Source organism: Bacidia gigantensis (genome assembly GCF_019456465.1).
Source record: "Bacidia gigantensis strain McMullin 20006 chromosome Unknown contig_180, whole genome shotgun sequence".
In the NCBI taxonomy this organism is placed as follows: Eukaryota; Fungi; Ascomycota; class Lecanoromycetes; order Lecanorales; family Ramalinaceae; genus Bacidia; species Bacidia gigantensis.
The window spans coordinates 1,620,131-1,631,244 of record NW_025408596.1 but is presented as its reverse complement, the minus strand read 5'-3'; the positions used below and the strand labels follow the sequence as shown (position 1 = coordinate 1,631,244).

At 52.1% G+C, this 11,114-nt stretch overlaps 4 protein-coding genes across 4 annotated transcripts; 3 read left to right on the top strand and 1 right to left on the bottom strand.

The window, feature by feature from the left end:
• Positions 1 to 2,283: 2,283 nt before the first annotated feature.
• KY384_003420 (uncharacterized protein) lies at positions 2,284 to 3,351 on the bottom strand (the record flags this gene model as incomplete). The annotated part of the gene is made up of 2 exons (XM_044811934.1): positions 2,284 to 2,463; positions 3,010 to 3,351. 2 exons carry the CDS (start codon positions 3,349 to 3,351, stop codon positions 2,284 to 2,286), a joined length of 522 nt encoding a protein of 173 aa, XP_044671067.1.
• A 142-nt stretch (positions 3,352 to 3,493) lies between these two features.
• On the top strand, positions 3,494 to 5,068 carry KY384_003419 (uncharacterized protein; the record flags this gene model as incomplete). The annotated part of the gene is made up of 1 exon (XM_044811933.1): positions 3,494 to 5,068. The coding sequence occupies one exon, from the start codon at positions 3,494 to 3,496 to the stop codon at positions 5,066 to 5,068; it is 1,575 nt and encodes a 524-aa protein (XP_044671066.1).
• Positions 5,069 to 6,963: 1,895 nt separating this feature from the next.
• Positions 6,964 to 7,577, top strand: KY384_003418 (uncharacterized protein; the record flags this gene model as incomplete). The annotated part of the gene is made up of 2 exons (XM_044811932.1): positions 6,964 to 7,090; positions 7,141 to 7,577. The coding sequence occupies 2 exons, from the start codon at positions 6,964 to 6,966 to the stop codon at positions 7,575 to 7,577; spliced, it is 564 nt and encodes a 187-aa protein (XP_044671065.1).
• Positions 7,578 to 8,047: 470 nt separating this feature from the next.
• On the top strand, positions 8,048 to 9,566 carry KY384_003417 (uncharacterized protein; the record flags this gene model as incomplete). The annotated part of the gene is made up of 2 exons (XM_044811931.1): positions 8,048 to 8,496; positions 8,540 to 9,566. The coding sequence occupies 2 exons, from the start codon at positions 8,048 to 8,050 to the stop codon at positions 9,564 to 9,566; spliced, it is 1,476 nt and encodes a 491-aa protein (XP_044671064.1).
• Positions 9,567 to 11,114: the final 1,548 nt, after the last annotated feature.

Here is an 11,114-nt window from a genome sequence, read left to right as displayed (position 1 = left end):
TGTTGATAGTGCAAATCGAGTGGCAACTCATACAGCGATGGACGAGGACTACCACCGGCAGGCTTGTGTCTAAAGGTTGCTAAGTTCGTAAGAACCTCTGTCAGCCACATTGATTTGAATGCTTGCGCGATATAGCTCTGTTGCCTCAACATACATATGATTGATCTCTTGGGCAGCTCTGGTAACAAAAGAAGTTTCTGACACTGATTCAGGTTCGCCAGAAACCTCGAATCTGAAGAACTGGTGAAACATTTCCAATAGACATAATTGGGATCCTCTACAGCGGCACCTGATGAATTTGAGGTGGAGTATGTTTGCGATAGCGCGAGAGAGGAGAAGAGCAGAAGTCCAGACAAAATAGACACGTGCAGCATACTGGTTCGTGTTCTCGTGTTCCAAAGTAAGCAGACTAGGATGACGGAATGTTCTCAAGGTGTGAAGAGGCGTGAGTAAGAAAGAAAGCGACAACTTGGCCTTTGCATGTCCACCAAATAAACATCCTCGCTTCATTGCGCGATCGCAAGTCGCTAGAGTCAGGAAAGCTCGCGATGTCGCTGGAAGTGAGACTTGAGAATCCTCGACATCCAACCCGTGTCCAACAGAGACCGCCTTTGCATCTTTCAAGAGCAGCAAGGTCATGACGATCCAACCCTCATCGGTACATTTAAGTCATCAAACTTCGAACGAGCCAGGCTTCTATGTTCAGCAGACGTCAAAAGATGAGCTCCTTCGCACAAGACCAGATCGTGGCTTTGTGAAAGACCATTGCCTCTGCATTTCCAGCATGTCAACGAGCAGCTTGGAAATGGCCAATAGAATCGAGTAACAAGAGCACGAGGAGCGACATATATATGAGCGTCGTGAGTACATCTGAGACTCTTACAAGCGCTTCTTCCGCGCGCAATCCTAAGACAACGGGAGCTTTGCTGGCTTACATTGTTTCACTCTACGACACGAGGCGCACCATCTTAGTAATGTTTGTGGCCTTCGGGCTCGGAAGATATTCGTGGGATTACGTGGAAGGCTTGGGCTATTAAAATATCACATGCGCCGTGGGGGTGGAGTGATTCAGGGACGCACTCACCTACGTAGCCAACGAATGGATTCAGATGACCAACAGAACATCCGACGATGCGGCTACGCTAGAATGGTATATTCAACGAGCAACCGGGTCACTTCTGACGAACTCGAGCCATAACACAGACCACGTGGGCCGTACTGTTACATCTCTGCCATTCAACATTCCGCCAACGTTCTTGCCTGTGGCAGTGTCAATTGCCATCCGGTTGCGAGCTGACTCTTACCCCTGTGAATCACGGCCTTGTTGCTTTGGATCGCCAAAGTCGATATTTTCCTAGTCCTCTCCGGCACGATGGTGTGCGGCATCGGTGATCATCCGGACGTCTCCGCAGGAGCCTTTTTCTTCAAGCTTGCCCTTGCTGTATGGAATATAGCTGTTCCCATGTCAGGGACAAGCCCTTGACACGAATAACCATCCACCATTGCATCCATGTGGCACACAACTCGCCCGCTCTGTGGGACTCCTCGCTCGTCCCAACCTTCCAGAGTTCCTGGTGTGACTCCACCCACTCTTGAATTATAGATTTGTATTCTCTCATGAGGGCTGTTAGCCAATCATATCCTCAACTGCACATCATCCGATTTCGAGGGCCTCAATCCTATGGGATTGCGAGTTCTCGGCATGAATGATTCTCTCTTTAACATTCTGACTTGATCCCGCTCATCAGCTTCGCCCTCATTTTTAATTACAGGCACACCACCTTCGTCTCTAGAGACCCGCAGAGACTTACCCTCGCTCCTGCATATATGGCCAACCACCCCCCACGCATACCCAGCACAAGTCCAGGCTACATTCGGATATTGTTTTTACCATCTCCCAAACAGGCAATTTCCAATGCCAACTCTTGGCATTATCAGGAATTGCCTGTTTCTATACTGTCTCCTGACTCCACTCCAAATCATCGCAGCCCCACGTAATAGACAAACGTCGCGTCCTTCGAATGATATACATCATGATAGATTCGATCTCAATTTACAAGATGTACCCCCAACGGGCACTGCGATCCTCGAACGAAGAGATACTGGATTCTGTTGGACGCTGTAAGCCTCCTGCACACGCCATTGAGGGAAGGCTTTGGCTAACAAATAGAAAAGTATGGATCCTACCAACCCAGGCCAAATGTTCTGTCAATGCTCCGACTATAGAGTCCGTCCCCTCATCACACAAGCGCCAACGCCTGGGGTCGCGTTTGCCCCGTGCGACTATAGCACACCAACGCAATCTGGGAACCCTACTCCAACTACTAGCACTCCCCCATCTAGTAGGGAGGATATTCCAATGCCGAGCCGAACATCGACCTCAAATACCGTATCATCGGACAGCAGCGCCTCGATAACCCCGGCCTCATCTACGATAAGCGACTCATCTATTTCAAGTAGCACCTTGCTGCCTATCAGGAGTATTCTACAACTTAACCCGCAAGAAGCTTTGCAAAGCTCTACGTCATCTTCTGGACTATCAGTAGCCCCTTCAGACGTCGGTAGCATACCTTTGTGGGGCGATTGTACGCCTGGCAGCCCCGGAACTTGTGTACAACCAGCCCGATGCATGTGCCAGAGCAAATGGTATTCTCAATGTCGGATTCCAATCAATGGTCTTTGGACTCCACAAGGCGAGACTTGGGGTGACTGTCCGCAAATCAGCGATTCTGCTTCTACAAGCATGTCTTCAGCCACACAAAGCTCGACGGTATCTCCTACCCGCTCCACGTCCAATACTCGTGAGTCAAGCTCCTCAGCGGACTCTCAAAGCTTGAGCATCGGACCTTCCTCCACACCATTTTCTTCCTCGGTCTCAAGTGCAGCCGTTCCTGATCCCGCGAGCTCAATTGAACCAAGTAAAAACGTTTCAAATCCAACAAGGTTCTCTCCCGTTATTTACACAGCTACCGCTAGCCCTTCAAATGCTCGTATCGATCTCAATCTTACTTTGTCATCGCCTTCATCATCAGACATGCCTGCATCCTCCGATGTGGCCTTGTTACTAGCGGCCGTTACCCCAGCACCAGATCCATCTCTCACGGGGAGTCTTTTCAATATGTCAATACCACAGCCATCAAGCTCGATTCGCGACTTATCTACACAAACAGGTCTCATATCATCATCATTATCGTCATCGTCTTCTGAGCCGCTGCTCAACGCCTCGTTCACGGTGTCAAGTTTGGCGTCACAAACTACCGTATCGCCTCCTATTCTGTCTCTCTCGATATCATCATCGTCAGTGTCCTCAATATTGTCCACGGCTTCATCATCCTCCCGCTTTATTGTCATTGCGAATGCTCAGGCTCTAGTATCTACTGCTTCAGGGACACCACTTTCAAGCACTCGGAGCTTTTCTTCCTCGGTGCTATCAGACTCCGGATCTGCTGCTGCTGCAATACCATCTTCATCGAGCGCATCTGAACCCTCGATGATGCCGTTCATAGGATGTCCCTCCCAAACTGCACCGGAGGGGCCGCAGGAAAGCGGTGGATCAGCTTGCAATTGGCAGACAGGCAACACTATATCCAACTTGTCAGGGACCGCAGTAACTCCAGATAACAAAACGATTGCCCCGGCAGATATAGACCCAGACCTGTATGGCGATTACATGAACAGCACCGCAAGCGATGATGACAAGGCAAAATGCATGAACCCGGCCGCCCACCAACTCAACATGTGCTGGGAAGTTCTCAACGTAACCGGCTACATAACGGACTGGGTAGCCTTCAACCAAAAGCAATGCGATGACGAAACCATGGGTTTCGCCGACTGCTTCCTCTACATCGAGCTCGGCGGCGGCGCAAACTGCAGCTCCTTCACCGGCCGCTCCCAATGCCCAGCCCCCGACATCCACGCCTACGCGGGCAAAAAGCACGGCCCCCAAGCCTTCTACGTCGCCTTCAACATCTGGAACCTGCAGAACTGGTTCTTCACCTACTACCTCGCGATCACGGCCGCCAACGGACTCACATCCGACAACATCGCCGCGATCTGCAAGCTGCTCAACCTGCCCCTCCCGAAACCGTTCCCGCTGCTCGAAATCCTCTCGGTCATGGCGTTCGCTCTGGGCCTGATCTCCCCGAGCGGCTACGGCGCGCTCATCCCCGCCCTCGGCGAGGCGGCGCGCCGCAACCTCTTCACTCAGATCGAGGTGCCGGGCGAATACCTCCTGCGCGGGGTACAGCAAGCGCCGACGCTGGCACGCAACCTACTAGCAACCGGCGACACGAGCGAGACGCAAGTGCAGATCAGCAACATCGGCGCGGGATTAGCACAGATCGTATCGCAGCTGCAGACGAACGTGCAGAACGCGATAATCGGGGTGATGGGTAATTTCACGCTCTTCATGGCCTTTGCAAGCGACGGGTTTTTCTCCACTCAGATCCAGAATCTGAACACGATCACGCAGAATGTGACGATGGCGCTGCAGACGTATGTGGTCAGCCAGGCGCTGCAGGATGATAGCGTGATTATCACACGCGCGGTCGACACGGACGTGCACGCTCTGGCGACCAACGGGTCGGAGTTGACGTACGATATTGGGTGCACGCAGGGCTACGATTCGTGGGGAATCTGCGATAATTGGTGGTATGACAGCGACGCCAACATCTCGTACAACCTGGAAAACACGAAGAGCACGGGGGTCAATTATACAGAGGCGCTGGAGAAGGTGTTCGCGCAGGGGATCACCACGCCGCAGATGTTGTTCCAGGGGAGCCAGGTGTGCGCGGACGCGGCGGGGGGGACGCAGGGAAACGCGCCCGGGACAGGGCTGAGTACGGATGTCGGCGTCTGGAACGCGGAGTGTGTGAGTAATATGAAGATCTGTACGTGGGAGACGGTGGCGTTTTCGCAGCAGATGGAGTACACGGATTGTGACCACGAGTGGGATTTTGCGCTTGAGGAGTGCGGAGATGGTGAGGATCTGCCGCAGGCGAGGATGCCGTATGGGTATCTGGGGAGCTGGCTGACGTCGGGCGAGTATGAGGGGAATGTTTGTAATTAAGAGGCATAGAGATAGAGCCTTGATCTGAGATCATAGATTTTAGAAATGGTATTTTGTGTGAGCGATCACACCCCAGACATATTTCGGGTCTCTGATTCTGCATTCGAAGCAAAAGGGAGCACGATATTTTCGTTGCTGGTTGTTTGTCATGCCGCAAATCGAATTTAGGCGTGCTGACATTGGTGAAAGGCTTTGTTTTGGCCAGGTAGTCCAGCTTGACTAGGGTGCCTGACGCGCGCAAAGAACTACTTTGGATAGATTGGTTAAATATCCAAGGAGACGACTTTGGCAAGACGCCCGGGCCAATGCACAGCTTTAGTGAGGAGCCTTGTCTAGACTTCGTTGTGCTAATGGGCAAATAGTGGTCCCGACGGATTGAAGCTCAGGCGTTATGCAAGGTTGCCCAATTTGCATATTCACCGACTCTCCCATTGTTTCCCAGACCGCTTGTAGATTGTTTTGCCTTGGGTGGTGGAGGATGCTCAGCCTTGTGATCCCTGCAGCCAGAGGGCTGTTCTCCTCGTACATGCATGAGATCTCCTCAGTGAGTGAGATCATCATTGTCCGTACAGCCCAATCAGCTTCAAAGCGGTCGGTAGACATTTGCGATCCTTGAAAGACAAGTGTCTCTGAAGTCGATGGTCCGGCGCTGTGGATGATGTATTGCCATCGTATTCACTAGGATGTTTGTCAATCAGAGCTTATATTCCGCAGACCTGGTAGTGCTGAGATAAAGGTCATAAGAATTGACAATGTCAGATGAGACGGGACATAAACAGTGAACATCGGAGCTTTTTCCTTCTCCTTGTCTCCATGCATGCACGCTATGAGGCTGAAGAAGGCTCAGCATGCGGCGTATGCAGCGAGGAGATATTACCCGCTTTCTTGATGCTTACAAGAGTACCTTGAAAAACACGCACCTATTTCCCTTCTCCTGAATATCGTCTGCAAACATGAATTCTTGTTTGAATAAAAATAGTAAGGAGGTCAAAGACTTCCTAGCTCGCCAGCAACTTCGTATTCAAGCCCCTATAACGTGCACATGGCTTCTCGCCGTCGTCTCTTGTATCCTTCAAGTTGTCGCTCGCCGAGTGCTCTCAAATGCTGGCCTGTGGTATGATGATCTATTGATACTTCCGGCATTGGTAAAGACATGTTGATGCTAGTATCGGAAGAAAAACTCATCGATATCTAGTCCTTAGCATCTGTCTTAGCTTATATGACGGCAGTCGCGCGTAATGAATCTAGCAAAGTCAACAATTCGCACAGAAGTCAGGCTGACTCATTCAGTGATACGAGAAACCAACTCCTTTTTGAGCTGCAGTCAGGACGGCACGCGAAGCAATACTTTTGCTCTTTACGCTTTCGTCTCTGATATTTGCTGGATCTTATGCTTATTGACTCTGAACTCTTGGGTGTTCCTATTCTACTGGCGTCTTCTTTCCCACGTCAGACGTTTTCGCGGGGTACTAGGCTTGATGCAGGCAGCAAAGACGCTATGGGCTTTGATGGCGGTGGGTTTCCCGTTCTAATGAGCGATACGAGAGAATAGGGGAACTAAATTGAGCAGCTCTCCTTGACTGTCTTTCAATGTCGTCCAATCAGGTTGGCCTGGGAAGTGCCAGCAGGGAGTGCAACCTGCCTGAGCCGCGGGCTAATGTACAAAGTCATCATCTTGCCATACATTGGTCTGCATGTGGTGCACGGGACATTAATGTTCGCAAGATTTTGGGAATTGAGCATAGGTCCTTTGCGGCGACTTTCTCTCCTTGCATGTCTTGTATATGCGTCAGTGTATGTTCCTACCCAGTATTCGTTGCAGATGTACTGAAGGTAGATCCTCTTCTCCCATAATTACGACTACTCTAGCATCAGCGATACGCCTGAAGTATTTAATGGATCTCGAGAGGCAGCTTAAGAGATCACCTGCCCCCAAGCACGTGTACGACGCTGAGTTGTACAAGGCTTTCGCCAGCACACAGATGTGGACTTCAGTCCAAATTAACCTATCAATTTTTTATGGTTGGTCAGGATCAATATTTCCTGGTTGAAAGATCTTTGACCCACTTTAGGGTCACTATCCTCACTGCAGCCAATATACGTCTTCGTGATCAACAAGATTCAGGTCTTGCGAAGCTACATCAGGCCAGAGCAACGAGGCTCTGAACTTTTGAAAACGCTTCTGCCTCTAAGTATGGAAATAGAAAACAGCCTCACATCTATGTCTCACCAAAGAAGTATGAATTCGTTACCTGAGACCATTGACCTTGAGAACTCAATGGTAGAGATCGAAGCAAGCGAGCGTCCCACGCCGGAAATATCGGACGGGGAACTGCACGAGGTGCAAGTCAGTGAGACAGCCGGGGCAGAGTTGGAGGCTTTCGAATTGAGCAACACCACAAGTAGATCGATAGAGTCAGATGGTTTGAGACGGATTCCGGCCATCACAGCTCAGAGGCCTTCGATCATGGAGTTAGAGGGTCACTGGCACATGACGGAAATGGCATGATTCAGCAGATGGCAGTGAAATATATTACGCCAAGGTCTGTGTATATTTCGCTAGTGCTTCGCAACATAAACATAACCACTCAGGCCCTGATCCCCCTCCCCGTCACCAGCCGTCAAGCCGTTGGCACTAGAGAACGCTGACGCTGTTAGTTATGATGGACGCCTTCAGAGCCTCTGTCGCTATGCGCGGTCGAATACCATTCTACCACCCGTTGTCTTCCTCGCCAGGTTTCGACGAGCTCCTCCTTCCTTCCCCCTTGACACTCAGCCATTATGACCTATCTACAAATGTTATTCCAAGCCTTAAGCCTTTTGCTTGCAGGGCTCCTTGTGCAATTCGGCATCAAGCTGTACCAGCATCGTACAAGACTCAATGGCTTGGTACGTGCGCTCATGAACGTTGAATTCATTGTATTTACATGGTGGTAGCCAAAACCACCTCATAACTTCCTCCTGGGTCACATACCTACAATGGCAAAGCTTGTCATGTCTCTCCCTGAGAACATTCACCCTCACACCTTCATCCACTACCTGAAGCAAACGTACGACCTTCCAGACGTCTTCTACGTCGACACATGGCCAGTGGGTGATCAAATCTGTGCCGTTGTCAACCCAGAGCTGGCGCAATATGTCACGGTTCAGCACTCCCTACCAAAGCATCCGGCCCTAGAAAGAACATTGAATCATATCACTGGTTTCAAATCTCTAGTCGGCCTGGAAGGGCAGGAGCATAAGAGGTGGAGAGCCGTCTTCAACCCCGGCTTTTCCACAGCGCATTTGATGACGCTCGTAAGTGGCATTGTCGATGACTGTACGGTTTTCCGTGATATTCTTGTCAAACATGCCGAAAAAGGGGACAGATTTCTACTAGAGGAAGCGGCAACGGGAGTCACAATCGATGTGATTGGGAGAGCTGTGCTGTACGTCGAAGGCAGCTTGACCATCCCAGAAATGACTGACAAGGCGTAGCGATGCATCTATGAATGCACAAACTTCAGAAAACGAGTTCGTCGAAGCGTTCCGCAGTCAACTCACCTGGCTCCCCAAATCGGGTGACATGAATCCATTCAGAATCTTCAACCCTGTACGGCCGTTCATTTTCCTGTACAATGAGTACAGAATGAATCGCTATCTGACCAAGGTCGTTTCAAATCGGCTGCAAACCCGCCATGACCTCGAGAATGGGAACGAAGAGAAGAAGAAGCGTGGAAAGCCAATCCTAGACCTTGCTCTCGACGAGTACCGGGCAGAGGAAGGGAAGGGCTCGACTAAAAACCTCGACGCGGGCTTCTTGAAGGGGGTCATGCCCCACATCAAAGTCTTCATGTTTGCTGGCCACGACACAACAAGCTCAACAATATGCTATGCCGCAAAGGCCATTTCAGAAAACCCAGAAGTTCTCCAGAAATTTCGCGCCGAGTGTGACGAAGTGTTCGGTCCCAATATCGAACAGACAGCGCAGAAGATCAAGGATGACCCACGTATCATCAACCGCCTCACGTACACCGTTGCTGTAATCAAAGAGACCCTCCGCCTCTTCCCAGCAGCTAGCAGTGTCCGCCTGGGCCAACCAGGCTACATGCTGCAACACGAAGGTCGTCAATACCCCACAGACACATTCATGACATGGCCCGTTGCCCACGCCCTACACCATTCCCCCAAGTTCTGGCCTGAAGCAGAGTCCTTCATTCCCGAGCGATGGCTGGTGAAAGAAGGTGACCCGCTCTTTCCCATCAAGGGAGCATACAGACCATTCGAATGGGGCCCGCGCAATTGTATTGGTCAAGAGCTAGCAATGATAGAATCCCGAGTCGCTTTAGTGCTCATGCTCCGTGATCTCACGATCGAGGTAGCTTATGACGAGGGCAAGGACGTGAAGAAGTCTGGCGGGCTGCCCAGGACGACGCCGGAGGGAGAGCGAGCGTATCAGATTCTGATCGCTACGGCCAAGCCTGCTGAAGGCATGCCTGTGAGGATGAAAAGGGGGTAATATTGCGAGCTTTGGCATCAAGCGTCGATGATGTGTCCGACACACCCATTTCGAAAGCCATTATCAAGTCTGAATACAACGCTTCAAGATCCAGCGTCGGACAGCAGAGAGTATAGCCCTGTGTGACGCTTTGTCTGGCACTTCCTCTCAATGTTTATGCCGCTATGCTACTCATCAAGCCCCGGGCAATTATTCGACGCAATTCATGTCCGCGCCATACAGCTTCCTCCCGCTTTCACTCCCGATATCCTCTTCACAAACGCATACTTCCACCCTACCCTCTCTTCTCCCTCCTTTTTATACCATTTTCCTCCTCAACCCTCCTCCCGACTTCCTCCTAACGTCCCAACCACATCCTCAACAACGCCCACGAACCCGTCAACCTGATGCGCAAACCGCCCAAGAAACAACCCATCCACCACGCCCTCCCCCCTTGCCCTTGCCTCAGCTTCCCCCAAACACCCGGCCCGGCACTCCCGCCGTACAACCACCTTGTATCTCCCCCGCCCCCTCCCGCGTATCGCTCCCTGACCCAAGTTTTCAAAGCCCTTATGACATCGCGAATTTGGTCTGCACTCGCAGGCTGCGACGCGCCGATGGCCCAGACGGGCTCGTAGGCGAATATGAGGGCTGGTTCATCTTCGCCTACCTCTCCGGCCTCCTCTACCCCTACCCCCAGCCCTGCCCCTGCTTCCGTGTCCGTACCTACAGCTGCGGCCTTGTCTGCAGTAAGGGCGGGGGCGGGGACAAGGACAGGGTCAGGCGCCCCCCAAACCACATCCAACACCACCCGTACCTGTTCCACACATTCCACCAGCGCCCTCCTCACGGCCTCCGCGCGCGCAAATTCACGTGCGCTGGCGTCAGCGGATGGAGACGTTGGTGGGGGAGGGCATGTCTCGCCTATACAGATCAGGGGCGTCATGCCCGCTTCTACCACCGCGCGCGCCTTCTTTGCCACTAGGGTGTTGGTCTCGTAGATGCTCTTGAGCTGGTCGTGGGCTTGTGGTGGGTTGGAGAGGGAAGGGGAGGGGACAGGTTGGGAAGGGATTGGTTGGGGAGGAGCGCGCCGCTCAGCGTGCCCCACGCAGACGATCTGGCAGCCGACTTGGGCGAGGAGGAGCGGGGAGACTTCGCCCGTGAGGGGCGGAGAGCCGTGGTGCGTATGAGTGTTTTGGGCGCCGAGCCATATTTCTGGTGTTGGTTCGTTGCTGGGGCTTGCTTGCTGGGGGAGAAGGTCGCGGTGGTGGGTGAGGAGCTGGTTTGCGGGGTAGAGGGCTGGGAAGGAGGGGAGGATGAAGAGAGCTATATCGGTTGTTGGGTTAGTGTGGGACGATTGGGGCGAGGAGGAGGAGAGGGAGGAGATTATAGTGGAGGAAGCAGAGAGGGAGGAGAGGAGGCTTTGGATGTAGGTCGTTGTTTGGGGAAGGTCGAAGTAGGTTTTTGTTGAGAAGCCTATTAGGTGCTTTGGGAGGTGAGTTGGAGCACGAGGGGTGGGAGGGGGCATGTTGATGGCTCAGGAGGAGGATTGAGGACGAGAGACAGAGA